At 41.6% G+C, this 19,076-nt stretch overlaps 1 protein-coding gene across 1 annotated transcript in view; it reads left to right on the forward strand.

The window, feature by feature from the left end:
- Window positions 1-19,076, forward strand: part of MEP1B (meprin A subunit beta) — a 33,466-nt gene that overhangs the window by 13,874 nt on the left and 516 nt on the right. The window contains exons 11-17 of the mRNA XM_066578859.1: window positions 674-892; window positions 2,333-2,485; window positions 4,207-4,422; window positions 6,427-6,885; window positions 8,517-8,696; window positions 13,754-13,967; window positions 17,055-17,262. Of these exons, the coding sequence (XP_066434956.1) occupies window positions 674-892; window positions 2,333-2,485; window positions 4,207-4,422; window positions 6,427-6,885; window positions 8,517-8,696; window positions 13,754-13,967; window positions 17,055-17,262 (1,649 nt within the window). The remainder of the gene's footprint in view (window positions 1-673; window positions 893-2,332; window positions 2,486-4,206; window positions 4,423-6,426; window positions 6,886-8,516; window positions 8,697-13,753; window positions 13,968-17,054; window positions 17,263-19,076) is intronic.

The raw sequence follows: 19,076 nt of genomic DNA on the forward strand, positions 1-19,076 counted from the left end.
TGCCATACATATGTCCTTTTTCTTCTGCCTTTGCAGTTTTGCTTTACTATATGTAGCCCCCTGTGCACACCCATTTTTTTCTTACTTTATACATTTTTGTGTGCCAGATTGGAGTCAGGGAGGAATGTTTTTCTTTAAATTAGGAAAATTAGCTTCTATCTCATTGTTTGTTTGTTTTTTTTGCCTTCTTCTGGATCAACATTGGGGGGGGGGGGTAATAGGCTGAACTGGATGGAGATATGTCTTTTTTCGGCCTTTCATACTATGTTACTATATAAATGTAAATGAAGAACCAAGGTCCTTTGATCACTTTCTCTATACAGCCTTGCTTCTGTCCAGGTGCTGTGTAGAGAAGATCTTCTTAGCCCCATTGAAGGGCTGAGCAGTGAAAAGTTAAAAGGGAGCCACAGTTCTCCACATATCATATCAATCAGTAAGGGTCTCAGCATTCACACAACTTCGATTGGCAAGTGATGGCATATTCTATGTCTATTCTGTCACTTGCGCTGACTGGAATACCCCCTTAAAGGAGAGTAATGCTGAGCTATGTTTATTTTTCAGTGGAACTTTTCTCCCTTGTATGGAATGTGTATTGATAATATTTTTTGCATACTATGATAACACTTTGACAAGATCTTTAGCAAATGACTATTGATTGGTTTTATTTTGACAGGAAGAGAGGGCAATTTCAATAAATATAACGACACGCGATCCAGTTCCTTAAATGTCCCATATGACTACACATCAGTTATGCACTACAGTAAGACGGGATTCCAGATTGGCACTGAACCAACCATTGTAACTCGCATAGACGCTTTCAGTGATGTGATTGGACAAAGGATGGATTTCAGCAATTACGATCTGGAAAAGCTTAATCGGTTGTACAACTGCAGTAAGTTTTGAGTTATGCATCCCAGAAACGCTGCAAATTGTTCTCCTTGCTACTTTACACCCATTTTAGTAACAGTATCAAGGCTCTGGGACAAGATACTATCTGGGGTATAACAGTTCATAATTTTACACGAACCTTCATTGTGTGCGCTAATTATTTATCCTGATTATTTTATAATTTCTAATCCCTTCAACAACCGTACAACAGGCAAATGTCCTACTTGGCTTGCCGGCCAATACTGAGGATCAGGACCGGGGTGATGTCATGGCATCAGCCCTGGCTCACGTGATCGTCATACCGGCACATGCTCACTGTCAGTTTATAGATGGATGGGTTGCCTGGGAGGTGGTGTCACCAGCCAGCCAATCATTATCGGTGTTTGTGCATTTTTTACGGCTCTTCCCACTAGAGTGTGCCAGTTATACCTTTGGTCTGTTGGTATTTCTGGTCCTGTTGGCAATGGGTTCTGACCTGCATCTCAGTAACGTTAAGTCTGTTGGTTATATTCTTACACATCTGATGTGTTTGTACATCACTTTCCCTGTACTGTGATGGTATTCTTGTATGTCATCTAACCTTTGCCACTATTCCCTGTCAAAATCTAGGGACAGTCAGGGTCACCCCAGACTCCTGATTTGGAGTCATCCCTATATTCGGGGTGAGCGCTTTGCTATGTAGGTAGGGTTTTTCCAAATAAATGGTTTTAGGGTCAACTACCCCACTTGGTGTGGTTATACCTTTTTGTTATCTGCAATTCAGGCTGCCAGGAGTGTCTTTTGTCAGAATGCTTCTGATCAGTGACATATCCAGGCAGCCAAAAACCATGCTATATTCATAGGAGCATTTTTATGGCTTCAGTCCAGCGAGATACAGAGAGATCCCAGTTTATATTGTTTTCTAAGGGTTATTGGTAGAGGGCACCTCCATAAAACAATCATGTACAGTGTTAGCATGGTACGTTACCTGTGACTTACTAAGAATTGATGGAAAACAATATATTGAGTTCTCAAGATACACAAAAGAAAGACATAAAGGGTTTTATCTAAAGGGTGGGATTTAACATTTTGTGTGCCCTATTACAGACAGGGCAGAGGGAGAGGCTCCTGCTGAAGCTAGTTATCTCATAGCTAGATATATAGAAGGAGGGAAGGGAAAATGGCTAAGCTGGGATACACGTAGAAGAGAAGTCTTTATATGTTTCTCGGTTTTAATTGTAATATGACATAAAATAGGATGTAAGGAAATGAGGGGTTTAGGTGGAGATTTTCTGGGGTTGTTTTCTTTATTTATTACATATTTGTTTTGTGTTCTTGATGATGAATGTTATATTTTAAAATGATAGCTGTACACTACACATTTCAACCACTGTGGGAGGTACCTACAAGTCTACATTACATGGTTGACCTGACACGGCATTGACTTTATTGTATCTTTCTTTAGCTACATTCCTCAGTTTCTTGGACACATGCGATTTTGAGTATAACAACATCTGTGGAATGATACAAGGTACAGGAGATAATGATGATTGGCATCATGTTCTTCAAGTGCCTTATGGTCCGAGCACTGATCACTCTAACATGGGAGATTGCAAAGGTAAGCAATTTCCTATCCTCTTTTATGATTTATTAACCAAATATATGACTTTATGGTTGACTTTATAATATGAACTTAAAAATCTTGTTATTTACCAGTGCTTAAATTACACAAGATACACATAACAGAGATACAATTAGTCAATGGTTCAAAGGGTGACAACAGAGTTTATCTTCAAGACAGTATACACCAAGCAAGCACAAATGCTACTGTACCAAATTATATCCGCCACCTATTAATTACACCAGGGAGGAAGAAAGTTGATCTATTGAAACAATGCTTTAACAGAAATAATCACTAAATATATAAAAGCAAATTTACTCCGTACTAACATGAGATTAGATCAATGTATACTACAATAAGACAAATGGATCCAGGAGCAGACAACAAACTGGAACTATCTGTAATCGGATCTTCCCATCAGAGAGTATACAGCAAGATTCTCAGCTCCCTAGGCTACAGGCAGTCAAAATAACACTGACATGCCAAACGTCATGGGATATTACTACCGGTATGTAAATTGATTATGAAGTGACACTACCTCAGGTGATGGCTTGGGAACATCCAGACCTGTATATCTCACAGGTCAGTGCAGCGTTTTTTTAGCTTTCATAGGCTAATGGAGCAGAAGACCCACCAGAGTGCCAACACTGGTCATAGTGCCTCACATGGGCTTGTGAGTTGCTAACTGGACACTAGAAGACTTGCAACATGTAACATGGTCTGATTAGTTTGTGTGTATCACAGACCCAATGGAGCCATGGTCCCCAATTGTCAACAAGGCCCTGTGCAGTCTGATGTTTCCATACTAGTGCAGGGTGTGTTCTCATAGCATGGATTGGGTTCACTGCTCAACCTATATGCATCACTGACCAATGTCCACTATGTTTCATTGCTTGGTGACCATTTGCAACCCTTCATTGACTTCCTGTACCCCCACAATGATGGGATAATGTACCTTGTCATCCTGCCGAAGTTGTCCAGAATTGGTTGAGGCGCATTCTGGACAGTCCCTATGAATGGTGTGCATATTCACCCGGCATGAGCCTAACAAGCATTTAAAGTATGTGGTGGAGAGGTCCACTCACACACGAGATCCTGCACCTACATATACCATGAAACAGTGGACGGCTGTCCAGATGGCATGGCTCAACATCCCTCCAGACCTTTTTTTGTTTGTGGAATCAATGCCACGTTGAGTTGTTGCATTTCACCAGGCTAGAGGGGGTCCTACAGAATATTCATTCATGTGGCATGACCTCTGGCATTTCAGTGTATAAAAAATAGAATACTGACAGCACAGAATTTGGTACCTAAACAGTGTTAAAATGTATATAGATTAAGGCTCCCTGTCCATGGACGTGTCACGGCGGCTGACACGTTCCTTAGCATTGCGATTCTCCGCTCGCAGCGGGCAATTCGCAGCATGCTGTGAATTGCCCCGATTCTCCGTGGCCAGACTATCTATCAGATAGGGCTGACCGGCGGAGATTCGGCTGCGGCTCCTGCTCCTGGGCGTCGGCTCCCGCGGCGGATATCTGCCACGGGACTTTGCAATGCCCGTGGACAGCCGGCCTTACTGTTAAGCGTAAAAGATCTACTATGGACTTTTGATTTCATATTTGAAACCATTTTCATCCAGTCTTGATTTAAAATTCTTAGTCCAAAAAGTAAAATATGTGCTATTCTTATATTTTAATGTTTTCAATCATCTTCCTAAGATAGCGGTTATTTTATGCACTTTGATACAAGAACTCTGAATACTGGGGATAAAGCAGTGCTTGAAAGTCGACTTTTTTACCCAAAGAGAGGATTTCAGTGCTTGGAATTCTTTTACTACCACAACGGTAATGAAAATGATGAACTCAATATCTGGATCCGAGAATACACAGAAGCCTCACCAAATGGCACATTGGAATTTATCACCACCGTCAATGGTTAGTGACTTCAATGACTGCATATCTGGTGATGTTAAAAGGGTAAATTGTGAGTTTTATAAGATTAAAAAGGAGTTTATCGTAATATATGCTAATATTTTAGTTTCAACAAGGTTTTATTGAATATTATCACAGAATTTAATGGCATTTTAAAGTCCTAATTCATCATGCAGGGGGCTAAATATTGCATGTCTGACAACTATACACTTCAATATAGCATGTCATTCCAACAGCAAAATACGTAAGGGGGAAACAAAGAACACATAACAGGGGGTCGTCAAGAATCCACATCTTTTCTCCATAGTTCCCGTAGTTGCGAGCCATAGTAAGTTAATGGTGGGCAGAATAGATGATTGAGTATATTATAGTATAGCCCCGGGGCTTCCAGGTGATCAATTCAGGGTTGCCAAACATTCATGAAATTGGCCAGAGAATCTATTCTGATTGGATGAATTTTTTCGTACAGCATAATCAAAGATATCCTATTAATGACTTCTGGGAATTATGTTAATATTTTAGTATCCTTTTTAGTGCCCAATGCTAAATAAACCAGAATATTTAATAATCTAGCAATTATCAAACCAGATTACAAGTCTTATATTGTAAATTTCATGGCCCTGATATAAGATTTTTTTTAATTCGTTCACAGACAAAGTGTTATAATCTATAGAAATCATCATATTGCTGAAATAGACAGACTATCCAATAATGTAATTAATAAAATCTAAACCCTATGGTGATCTAAATTTGGTTCATTTAAACCCCTAAGAGTCACCTTAAATTTGGGAAAAACCTCCTGAAAAAGTCACTTTTTATTGTAGATTTAGATGGTAGCAATTATGTGTATTTTTTGTTTTGTTTTTATTTTTCCAATTTCCAATTCTGTTTTTATTTTTCCTATTACTACTGGAGCTAATATAGCGGTTATTATTACTACTGGAGCTAATATAGCGGTTATTATTACTACTGGGGCCAATATAAGGGACACTACTACTACTACTGGAGCAACTATGGGGTTACTATTACTATTGGGGCCAGTAAAGGGACACTATTACTGCTGGGGCTAATATAGTAGTCATTATTACTACTGAGGCTAATATAAGGGACACTATTACTACTGCGGCTAATATAGCAGTCACTATTACTACTGAGGCTAATATAAGGGACACTATTACTACTGGAGCAACTATGGGGTTACTATTACTATTGGGGCCAGTATAAAGGACACTGTTACTACTGGGGCTAATATAGCAGTCACTATTACTACTGGGGCCAATAAGTGGGACACTATTACTACTGAGGGCAATATAGGGGGCACTTACTACTGTAGCCACTGTGGGGGTCACTATGACTACTGGATTAACAAGGAAGGAAGGTGTAAACAGGCTGAACTGGATGGAGATTTGTCTTTTTTCAGCCTAGCATATTATGTTGTTATGTGAAATACTGCAGAATTTCCACAGCAGAATTTTTGACTGGAAATCAGCAGTGTACCCACAGCTGATTTCATACTGTGCAGCGCTCCCCCTCACCTCCTCCGAATGCTTCCCACTGTCAGCGCTCCCTGGCTTCCGGTTCCCAGTCGCCTGGTCAGGTGATGCTGGTCAGGTGAGGCCACTACAGGCTGCTGGGAACCATTAGCCAGGAAGCGCTGTCATCGGGAAGCTTTCAGAGGAGGAGGTGAGGGGGAGCGCCACATAGTATGAAATTGGCTGCGGATACGTGGCTGATTTCCAGTCAAAATCAGCACCAATGGTACATATTTTGACTGTTTTTTGAATGCAGAAATGCTGTGGAATTTGCTTCCCGTGTTTTTTGAAACAGCCCTGTGTTTTTTATGACGACAGAGGTAAAATCATATAGCAGGATTAGCCCCGCCCCTGACCACACCTCTTTGTCCCGCTTTGACCCTGGGAAAATCTGGTTACCTTAGCTTAACCCTAGATGGCTAACAAATTGAAAAGTATTGCTGCAATTATTATTCTGACTGTTTCTTCTTTCCAGGCGAGCCAGCAGAATACTGGCAGCTGTACCACGTCCCCTTATCCACCAATAACACGTTTCGTGTAGTCTTCGAAGGCGTCAAAGGCAATGGAGGCTCCACTGGAGGAATTTCAGTTGATGACATCAATTTATCAGAGACAAGATGCCCACAATATATTTGGCCTATCAGAAACTTTACCAACCAGCTAAACAGTGCAAATAAGGAACTTTTCAGTCCACCATACTACTCCAAGGATGGTTATGCTTTTCAAGTACAACTTGAAGCTGGAGGTTCAGCAGACAATCTCTATGACCTAGGGATATATTTCCATCTCATCTCTGGGGCGAATGACAACACACTACAATGGCCGTGTTCTCTCAGACAGGCAACAATGACTCTCATGGATCAAAATCCAGATATTCGAAAGCGCATGTCAAATCTGAGGGCCATCACAACAGATCCCAATCGCATGACAACCAGTGAGTGCTGCAAAGAAAACCCAATCCTGGTTTACATCTGATTGTGAACATATATGTGAAAGTGAAGTCAAGTTGTTTTTATTTAATAGGGCATAAATTGGCCAATAAAATCTCACGCTCACGCAATGAAATAAATATGCAAACCAAATAACAAACACAGCTCTGATAAATGTACTGTTATTCCAGATTTACACCACCATATTTGTGCGCACAATACAAAGTGAATAGAAGCCATTGATTTTAATGGGTTCGTTCACAAGTGTGTATTTCAATGGCTGGGACCGCTGTTGTAGGTTTCTTTGCATGTGCAAATGCGCACAATTTGCGTGCGTTAAAAATGCATAGGCACATGCAAAAAATCAATGCCCGATGCACAAATACGAGGCCCAAATGGATGCATAAATACGCATAAGCCCGTGTGAATCCGGCCTTACTTTAAGGAGCCGAGCACCTGTGTAATTACATTACCGCAACAGATTTGTATTGCTTGAAAGAAAAACATTGAGGGCTCCTTCACATTGACCAGTTCTCCCAATTTTTTTCAATGAGGCTGCGCTGCGAAATCTCGCAACTAGACAGAACATGCCACGATTTGTTTCTCGTATCACATCGTGGTGCTATGCAGGAAGAAAAAATGACTAATGTGTATAAACCCATTCAAAAGAATGGGGTTCATATTTGTGCAAGATTTGTGCGTCTTGAAACGCGCAAATCTTGCACAATTTTTATGCCAGTGTAAAGCTGGCCTAAGACTGTGAGGCGAATAATCATTTTTTTTTTCTTTTGCGACTTTGTATGAGCGAAATCCACAGCGTCTTACAGTAGCAGCAATGTGGCAGAGATTTACAGTAATCCTTTCACCTGCTGCATTATACAATAATAAATTGACCTACGGTGCGGACTTTAAATCCACAGCATCAATTTACCTTGTGAATGGAGCGTGGATTTGTTGCAGATTTTCCCCATTGAGGGGAGTAGGTGGTCAAAATCTGCAAGAAATATAAATTGTTGCGGATTTTGTTATGGCACATCCGCAGAGAGAATTAATAAAATAAAGAAAAAAGTTGTAATATAATAGCAAAAAAGCCATTATATTTACCTTGTGGATCTTCTTGCTACTCCCCTAAAAAGTCTTACCTGCCCTCCCAGCAGTCTCTGCATCGTGGCCTTCAGTGATGATGTGTGATATAGACATGGGACCACTGCAGGGAATCACAGGTTTAGGGCCTATTCACAGGAGTGTATAACGGCCGCCGTTTTCATGGCCGGACGATATATACGCTACCATCTGCGCTGTCTTCCCCCTTCCCTCCTCCTCGCCGACTCTCTGCCTCTCTCCTCCCCTCTGTCTGTTTGCAATGGTGGGGGCAGAGCTAAGCTCCCCGCACCCTTGTCCACAGCCAACAAAGGGAGGGGGCAGGTTCCGTCCCCATCCCGCCCCCCCCCCCCCTCCCCTTAACGAACCCCAGTGACTATACTGGGGTATATTTGGTTTTCATCATGCTCTTGGGCTGCGTGTTAAACGTTTTTCCCTGGGATTTTGTGAGGCTGTGGACCGAGACTCCAATGCAGATGTGAACAGAGCCTAAGGCAGGAACAGAAAAACTCACAATGTATTGGCTTTTTTACAGATGGTACTCAGCATCACTGGGATAAACCTGAGATCGTTGGGTCCAATGCTACCTTTCCTAATGGAACACAGTATTTCCGTGGACCAGGATTGGGAACTTCAGCATATATCACACACGGCAGAGTTCTCAGTGGAGATTATCTCAAAGGTGGAGATGCATTCATGTTGTTATCAGTTGATGGTGAGTAGAATATGGTAGCACATTTAAACTTTTCATTGTTTCAAGTCACCCCAGATAAAAGAAAAACTCCTCCTGGCAAATACATCAGCGTAGATATAATCTTCATAGTAGACACTGAAAACTATGTAGGGTTACACCTCAGTCACATGAGCTGTAAACTGTCAGATAGTTCCGCTGTGGATCTGGCAGTTTAATCTGTGGCAGAACTCCAAGGCTGATCCTCGGAGTCCTGCCATGGATTTTGATGCAAATTCACCTGCAAATTTAGCTCCATCAATGGGGAAAAGATTGTGCATGAAAACCACATCAAGAATGGATATGTTATTTCAGAACCTGCTCCATATGAACTATGGCATAGATTTTCTTGGCATTCAATAGAATGCTAAAATTATGTGGATTTGCATATACAGTCTGCACCGAAATCATGCTGCGAGAATGATGCTTTTGAGAAATTGGTAATCGATACTGTGTTTTAAGTTCGGCATACATGGCTGTTGGTGGAACACTCATTGAACCGACACATAAGTATACAACCTTGGCCAAGCATGCATTTTTTTCAGTAAGGAGAGTGAATAAGTTACTGTTGGAAGCGAATGATCGGCCACGATAAAATTCATCTGGAAAACCCAATACTCATTATAGTCGGCCAATTTCACTAAAATCAGCAAATTAGTTTTTTTAATTTTCAATAATTAATCTGACATAAAATAGGAGTTCTTAATTATTTTTTCTTATGTCCCCTCTATATTCCTTATACCTTTGTTGAAAAAAATTGTATTCCTCAGTACCCCTATCATGTTGTCTTCTTCACCCTGGAACTGAGTGGCAAAAGTGGCTACCAGTGTGTGATAAAGCTGCCTCATGTTGACAACTGATTACCCAAGATGCCCAATGAAAGGAACCGCTTTACTGAGGGGAGTCACACACAGGCAGGGAAGAGGAGGAGGGAGAAAATGGGAGGAGTAGGGAGCCACATTGTTACGTCCTGACTGGGCATGAAGGGTAAATAAACGCAAAGAAGCACAACCGTGCGTAGCTAAACCAAAGTACAACCATGCATAACTAATGTAACTAAACTAAAAGCACCACTGTGCGTGACAAAACAAAAAGAGAAATCTATCCCTAAACAAAACTCCTACCCCAGAAGGAGCCACTACCTACTCAGCAGGCTGATCGCCCTGATAAAGAGCGGACCTGAAAGTGAACCTCGGCCACTAAGCTATCCCTAGGAGGGAACCCTGAACATAATGCAAATAAGAAAAGATGTAAAACCAGTGGCACTTAGCTTTAGCCACAGTCTTAATGAAGGACCAGGAGCTCAGGAGCAGGTTGTGCATCTCAGAGATCCAGGGAGGATACTAAACATTGACCAGCAAAGATGTCCAGTCTAGATTAGGCTATATAGGGCAGGAAAAATAGAGATAGGTGAGAGCGGACATCACTCACCTGGCACCATGTCTCTCAACCCCTGGAAAGGCAGGTAAAAAGGTAACGTCCCCTCCTAGGGTGATGTCACATCGCGACATTTTCTTGGCAAGGTTTTTTGCCATTGCCTTACCCAGTCATCTTTACCCGCCAGCAAGCTGGGCACTCTGGAAAAGCAGAGCTACTGCTAAAACCTGGTCCGGCCTGAAAGTAAGGCAAAGATCCCAGAACAGCTGCAACACACGTTACAAAAGATGCTGGAGCTGATCCCTGATCACTTCTATGCACCTCTGGCCATGTTGGATGATACTTCCCTACGGTGATGCTACAGATCGTGTTTGTGATGTTTTCTTTGAATTTATCCAGGATATGTGGATCATTGGTGTATGCTTTCTGCTTTAACCCATGCAAGTGAGTCGTTGCATAATATCTTATCGATTTTGGAAAAAGCAGTGCATTTTTCTTCTGGTGTTAGTTGGTTGTAAAACTGCTCAAACATGTCTAGATAAAGTGTGCTATTGCCAGTAGAGTGGAAGAAAATTGAGCTCGCCATTTGTGTTTATGACACTGTGTACCAAACACCAATTTTCTGGTCATGCGGTCACGTGAGTCAGGTGGGGATTTTCAGTAGATTAGTACCTCGTATTCTGTGAAGTCATGTGACCCGATAAATGAAACCATGTTTCGTCGATCATAAAGTACAGCAATGGGTCCAAAAGGCCTCTAGCAATCATAGTCAGCGACCATGTACAGTAATTTGTACGTTTAGCTTTGTCAAGCTCTTTTAGCTCCTATACACGTCATTTGGTGTAGTTTCAGGTTCAGAGATCTCAGCAGTCACCAACACGCTACTTGTGATAAACCAACTTCCTGAGAGAGCCTTCGAGTTGATTTTCAAGGGCTACTGCTGAATGTCATGGATAACTTCGGATGTTGGGACTGACTGAGGCTTTGGTTTCTTTTTTTGTGAAAGACCTAGTGTGGCGCCATTTCTGAACCAGGCTCTGAATACAACATTTAGAAGGTGGTTTTGTACCTCGGTACTTGTGACTGAAGGCCTCTTGCATTTCCTTTAGGGTGCATTCACATGGGCGTGACTCGCATTGCATAGCACATGGACATTCTGTTCATGTGCTGTGCGATGTATCGGAGATCGCACATCCGCAAGTTCTATTCTTGTGTGAGACTCGCACGGAAATAGACCATGCTGCAATTTTTTGGTTTCACAGCATTGCTGTTGGAGAAAAGTTGCCCAGGTAAATGGAGTGGACCCATTGAAAAGAATGGGCTCTATTTTTGTAAGTCTCGCAAGACACAAAACTCCCACAATTTTATCGTCCGTATGAATGTAGCCTAATGGTGGTTTCACACAGCCGATAAAGTAAGAATTATGAAACCAATGATTTTCAATGCTTTCCTTCACATTAGCGATATTTTCACTGAGGCGACGTTGCAAGGAAAAAAAATCATGGCATGTTTTATCTTTCCGCGATTTTTTTTAATCTCTCATGTTTCCCTATAGAGGCTCCTTTTTATCGCAACACACAAACTTGCGATTTTAGTGCGATGCATTTTTCACATTAGAAAGTCCTAACTTTCACATTAGAAAAATTCTCGATTTTATCACGGGGCGACAGCAATGCAAAACTATTCTTAAGAAAAAGCATCGCTGATGCTCACAAATTGCAGTAACAGAGACGCGATTATGCCACAGCAAAATCGTGATCGCCCGTATGAAACTACCCTAAATGATCTATTTATTTGTACCTAAAAGCTGACCACAATGGTGCCTAAGAAAACCGCAGCCGAAACAGAACGGAAAACACCGGTAAACACGTGATGGTTTTCAAAAACGCTATGTGTAAAACCATCCTAAGGGCTCAGCCAGACTAGCGAGGATCCGTGGAAAAAAGAACGCTATGCAGGTGCGGATGAAAATCTGCACCTGCCAAAGAAAGAACAGATAGGCAGCAATGGACGTGGCCATGCAGAGTTTCACTGGCACGCGTTTTTTTTTTTGTGCGGAAAAACGCTCGGATCTCCGCTCGTCTGACTGAGCCCTAAATATGTATTTTTTCATTTTGTATATAAATGATTTACTTCATCTAAAGAAGAGCTGCCATTGGACAAAGTCTGCAACTGCTGACCCTATCCTCTTTTCTTCTTTTCCACACTAACGTCAGCTCACCAGACAGGCTCTTCTTAGACCTAGCTCTCAGCCCTGTCAATTTAACAAGTATGCGGGCCGACTGCTCATTATCACCAAGTGACGGACAGTGAGCAATGGGGGCTGCCAACTTGGCACATGGACAGCTGCAGGGACCAGACCTCAGAAGAGCCCATCCGGTGTGAAAGGAGGAGAGTATGAAGAAAAATGGAATAGAGTTAGCCTCAACTGCAGAACTATGCAACCAGCCCTGCAGACTTTTTCCTGTCATAGTTCCTCTTTTATGCAATATTAATATTCCTTTGATAAAAAGTTTCTTAAAAAATTACTGGAAATTTGTAGCGGTGTGTAAAAATGTGGCCATGGGTGAAGTTTCCTAAATGCTGCATATTTTTCTTGCTGAGTCTGGCAATTTTGGGCTTACTTGAATACATTTTTAAAGATCAGGAAAACCCTTTAACATAACCAGCTAAAATAATCAGTTGACATATGACAAAGTTCTATGAACTATCGATAAAATCAGTTGAAAACCTGTGATTCCAGAGTGACTAATATTCTATGTTATAAGGTACCCAGATCATATAACATACTACATCACAATATAACCCCAAGTCACTTAAATGTTAGCAATATAAATCTGTCCAGTTAGGAAGCATAAGCGATTGTGAATCAATTTCACCTGCGTAGGGGCAAATAAAAGTGACCAGAGGTGCACCGGAGAGGCCACAGCAAGACAACCCCAAAAAGGGGAATGGTTTTGCAGATGGTGGCCACAGACAAATCCTCTCTCCTTCTCCTTCCTGATTATTCTCTAATTTAGCATTTTGCTAGTGACCTTGTCACCACTGGTAGCATGAGATGGTAACTGCATAACAGTGAGGTTACACAGGTAGTCCTTCTCCTACAGGATGGCACATCCATACATGCCATTGCACAAGGGTGTTTGCTGTGTCACCCAACACAGTCTCAAGAGCATGGCGAGGATACCAGGACACGGGCTGTTACACAAGGAGAGATGGACCGGGCTGTAGAAGGGCATCAACCCAACATCAGGACTGGTATCTGATCCTTTGGAACAGGAGGAGAACTGCCAGAGCCCTTTAAAACTATCTTCAGCACGCTACTGGTCTGCATGCTTTTGACCAAACTGTCAGAAACAGACTCCATGAGGGTGACATGAGGTCAGACGTCCTGTAGTGGGACCTGTGCAGCTCGATTGGTGTTGATCAGAGAGCACCAGAATTGGCAGCTCTACCATCGACACCCTAATCTCTACATAGATGAAGGCAGGTCCACATTGAGCATGTCACAGACATGAAACACTATTTTTTTGCACAGTGTTAGTTCTTATATTGTGTTAAAATGAAAGAAAATATGATTTATGAATATACAATACTGAAATTGATACATTGTGAATTTATATGCTCCATTAAATTGTTATTGATGTTATAATATATTTCACTAGATGTCACATATCTAAATACCACTCAGCCAATACCTCCATCCACTGCTCAACCAACAACAGCAACTGTAACAGGAACGACAACAGCAGGAACGGGAACAAGAACGACAACAACAGCAGGAACGGGAACAACAACGCCACCACAATCATCCTGTGTTGGCTATGTTTGTGAAAATGATGGTATATGCACCCTTGAACATAATGAACCAGTTTGCAGGTACAACAAAAAGTTATAGTATTTTCTACATATACTGTACTATTACTATTTTGTCAAAAATCATTACAGTTCCTAATATACTAAAACCTTCATGATAAGTAATAAATATCAGTTTCCCTATTTCTAAGGGAAAGCATGGAGTGCATTTGTTCAGAGTGCCAGCCCTGTGACTGGCCCTAGTGCAAGCTATTACTAACTGGCCAGGGCATGTATAAAGCACTACACCTCATCATAGAAACTATTTTACAGCTGTTCAGTCCCCCATTATTATTGATGACTTTGAAGGTTGTCAATAAAAATGTACTTTATTTAAAAGAAAAGTACAGGGCAGCAGATCTCCAAAGTATGGTGTGGAACCAGTCATGGTATGGCGGTATCATCACTCAGCCATGGCATGGCATCACTGTTTGGACAGTCAAGTAAAGAAAGATTCAAAATCAATTAGGCAATGTCTACTCTAATTTTGGCCTGAAGAGTGGCCTGTAGCTTGGGCACAGCTTTGCTTTTTTTCCTACCTCCCTTATGTACACCAGTGACATGGGCTTGGAGAGCATTTTTCAGGAAAGGGAAACTAATAGCGTTTAGCAAGAGGGAGTGCAGAGTTTTTATAGTATGGAAGTGAGAGTCCATCAGGGCTGAAAGCCTTGCCCAATTGGGAGGCACTCTATAGCTTTGCATAGTTTCAGGCTCCTGGAGGGAGGGAAGGTTTGAGTCCTGAATGTACTTCTGGATTCTTGTATGAAAGTCTGGGCAAATGGTAGTAGGGTTGATCAGATAAGTAGAATTTAAAGAAGTATAACAGTCTCAAAAAAGTAGCAGCAATGTCTGAAGCGAGATATTGGCAAGTCTGGAATGTTATATGAATCTCTAAGACAAATATGTAGGCCTGTTGAGCCCTTGTTGCTCTGGCAAGGGTTTTCCTGTGCTAATTCCCAAATTTGTAGAAATGTCAGCAACAACAAGCTACCCGACGTTTTGCATTATCAATAAGTAGAGCAAGCAGCATCCCTCAGTCTTTTTAAGAGAGATCCAAGTATCATCCCATAATGAGTGTTTTGAGCAGTTTCCGTTTCCTGAATTTGGAACAGGAGATTAATTATCGTTTAACCCTACTCGCGTTTAAGACTTGACCCATGTTTTTTTTAAGACACCTATAATGACACATTTGTGTGCCTCCCATATAACATTAGGAGGAATCTCAACACTGGCGTTGTGATAAAAGTAGTCTGTAAGGATCTTTTGTCTATCATCCAAAAATCACAGGGTCAACCTATTGGTCAACCTATGAGTCATTAAAGTGGTTGTCCAGTTCCAAAATCATATTTTAAAATTAGTGGCAAATGACTTGAAATGATAAAACAAGGCGTACTTACATGTCCTCAGCCCTGCAATTCCAACAGTCTCTGTTGATTGCAGAAGTCTGGTGACCACTGCCAGCCAATCAGACCCTGGAGGAATTGCTGGGCTGCTGTGCTGGATCACCAGGGCTGAGAATGGATAGGTACCCCATTGCTTTAAATTATTTGGCTTTACTTTAAAAATATGACTTTGTAACAGGACAACCCCTTTAACACTGCATTGCCACTGGCGAGGCATGGAAGTTGGGATTGAAACTGTAAGAGTAATTAAGGCATGGGCCAGGAATGTGATATTGTTACTAGAAGCTGCTTGTAGAGTGTGTAAATCATAATGCTTTTAAAAGAAAGAAATCATCAAGTCTGGAGAAATTCTGTCAAAATCTGCATTTAGACCTGCGGATTTTGACAGCAGAATATTTGGTCTTGTGTGAAAGCATCAGTAGGCCAAAACCAATGTGGTCAAATACTATTCATGAAAGATAAAGTCTTCACGAGGATAAGGCTTTATTCATGGTTGACGAGGAGCATTACCAACTTCAGCAAAAATCAAGGTAATGCTCACATAATGGGAAGACCATTATGTTCTTATACATACATGTTCTTAATTATACATCAAGTCCTCATCCCAACTGGATGGTTAACATTTGTAGAATTCTGTTGGATACATTCATACATAGTCTTTTACTATTGACCTTTACACAGTCAACAAATAGATAAAACAAGTCTCATCTGGTCAGAGTTCCTTTATGGCCCTTCAATGTGTGACAAACCCTCACCCAAGGAATGTGGCCAACAATCCATAAACTGAGAATGTAATAGTATAGGAAAAGGGCTTTCAATTTTAATTGTCCTCCTTCACCAGGAATGAATGCAAAAGAGAAGTTGTATCTATTCTTTATTCCTTTTTATGATTTTCATCTGGTTTTGGCTTCAAAAACCCTGAACAAAACCTCCGAATGGTGCATTTCTTTTTGTGCTGTGGTTTTCTTAGATTTTCAGATTATCAGCCAGGTCAGTCCAAGTGTGCACTTTATTAGAGAAATTTACTTACAGAACCTCGCCATGTGGCACTAAGATGTACATAAACTCAGAGCATATAGTGTTTACTACTCTGAAAATTCTGATTCCATACTGGAAGTGACTAATCAAGATCAGTACAATGCATTATGCCTAGTGCAGAACCCGAGAATGTGGTGTTTGACACAGGTATGCAAAGAACACCAAAAAGAGAATCTGTGTCATGTGTCACCCCGTTGTGGCCTGCACTAAACATTACACCTTATCAGCTTTGCCCAGGTTGTCTTTTAAAAGGTGTTTTCGGAGTTATACCATTTACATATAACCACCCCCTATGCAGTAAACTAACAAATAAGCATATACTCACCTCTCCCCATTTTCCAGTCTCCCACGGCACTGCCCGGTCCTCTGCTCCTGCTGTTTGTGTACAGGCTGCTGTCCCACCCGGTTTACGGGATGTCAAGGGCGCTGCAGCTCTGAGCTTGGCTATTGGCTGCAGAGTTTGACAACCTGTAAACTGGGTGGGGAAACCTTTAAATGTGACATCAGAGGGGAGACCCAATATTTTTACAGAAACGGTAGAACTCAGAAAATCCCTTTTAATAAAGCCTCCCAATATCCTCTATACCTACCAGTACAGGTACTCCATATACACAGTAGTCGTTCTGCTAGTTTGAGCATTCAATACAATTAATGCATTTTCTCTTTATAGGTGCAAAGTAACTCAAGACTGGTGGTTTGTTGGAGACAAATGCCAAACCAAGGTTTCCAGCCAAGACACATTAGTGATTGCCGTGTCCGCATCAGTGACTATATTTGTAGTCATGTTAATAGTCACACTTGTTACTGTGTACTGCCTGAAAAGAAAGCACCAAAAACAAGTGAATGGATTGCCTCTTCACATGGAAACTTTGCAGACAGTAAGTATAGTGTTCAAATATTAATGTCTTAATATAGATGATCAGCTATAAACTGGTGGTATGGGACGGTGTCAATGTTTTTATGGAATCCTTAGGTTGGATTCACAGAAGCGTATATATGCAGCTATTTACCCACGTAAATACGCTGGGCTAGCTGAATGAACGCATTCAATCCAAATTCGCTAGCAAATAGAGCATGCTGTACATTTTTTTTGTGCGACAGAATTGCGTACTCCAAATAGGTTTGGGTGAATCCGGCCTTACAGAACGGTTTTTGATGCTGCTGCTGCACTCCACAAGCCATGCAGCCTTTACATTGCATAACAGGCATGGGATAGTACATTTTGTAGTGGCTGTGCATGTGGCTTGAATGTGATGGAGCTATTAAAAATCCACATAATAAATGAACCGCATGGCACAGACCTGAGAAGAAGCCATGGCACTTACCTGAGCACTGCAGCCTCTTCAAACAGATCACTTGGGACCCAAGGCAGCAGACCCCCACCACTCTGACATTGACACGTAGCTAAAGGCTTGTGGGCCTGGATGCAGAAGTTCAGCGTAGGAGCCCTCCCACAACTTTTCTCTGCATTGTTGAGTGTCTTAAACCCATTAATGCAATACTAGCAGGTGGGGGCATTGCTAAAATCTTAAAGGATTAAACAGAGGCTAGATGTAGGAGGCGCCGATGCAATATATGTACCATGGTTCCCCCAACCATCCATGTGCCATTTAGGATACTGGTGTTCTTTAAAAAAATAAAATTAAAAGTCAGAGGGGTTTCTTTTAACTGCAAGACACCCTAGAGGTGGGTCCTAGTATTAATTAGGGCCTCATAGGGGTCACTTAGTAATAGAAGCCCCTCTGTGGCTCCAATTACTTATTGTGACCATGTCAGGGGTACTAATAAATTGTGGAGCTACAGCAAGAGCACCATTACATCATGGGGGAACTATTACTTAGCGGGACTATTACATCATGGGACCTGAGAAGTTCATTAGGGGTGAGAGGGTGCAGAAAAAGTCATGACTGGAAGAAATCTCAGTGGCTGTTTGGACCAGGAGAGAAGAAAACCAATACAGACAACTCCAAAACAGAAAAGATAGTCTGATCACTGGAGGTAATAGCACTGTAATCACCATCACTGTAGAGCCAGTATTTGAACTCATTGTATGATAACTGCATTAATTTAGAGCTGACCCACTGTCGGTCAGATTATAAAAGGCCAAAAAAAAAATCTAATTCCTGGTTTAGGTGCTGTATTTATGTACTGACTGAGCTTGCTTTTGTATTCACGTTATTAGCTTGATTCTGGTGCTGTATTTATGTACCAAGCTTGATTCTGGTGCTGTATTCATTCATGTTATGAACTTACATCTGGTCCTGTATTTATGTGCCGAGCTTTGTTCTGGGGCAGTATTTATGGTAAACCGGTAAGGGTGGAGGAAGACAGTAGCAAGATGCACCCACTTGCTAGTGGCAACTGCTTAGTGTCTATGGTTTGACTGGGTTTGGCCAGTCAAACCGATACATTACCACCCTTAGGGCAGGCAGCTACTCATGGACAAGTGCTGTGCGTTTGTCCCCCAGGCTAAAATTTACTAGCTAGCCCATCCCACACCTCAGCCTTTATGGCAGCAGTAAACATCTTTCTCACACAATGCATTCTGTACAGAGCACAATCTGAGTGTTCCCCTTGAGCATACTCGGAGCAGGTTATGCTCTGTACAGAGCATGCTGTGAGTGTAGGATAGTTACAGCTGTTGTGGAACAGAGACTGGAGTGGGACATGTAGTCTTTCAGGACAGTGCTCA

The sequence above is a fragment of the Eleutherodactylus coqui genome, chromosome 9, assembly GCF_035609145.1.
Source record: "Eleutherodactylus coqui strain aEleCoq1 chromosome 9, aEleCoq1.hap1, whole genome shotgun sequence".
Lineage (NCBI taxonomy): Eukaryota > Metazoa > Chordata > Amphibia > Anura > Eleutherodactylidae > Eleutherodactylus > Eleutherodactylus coqui.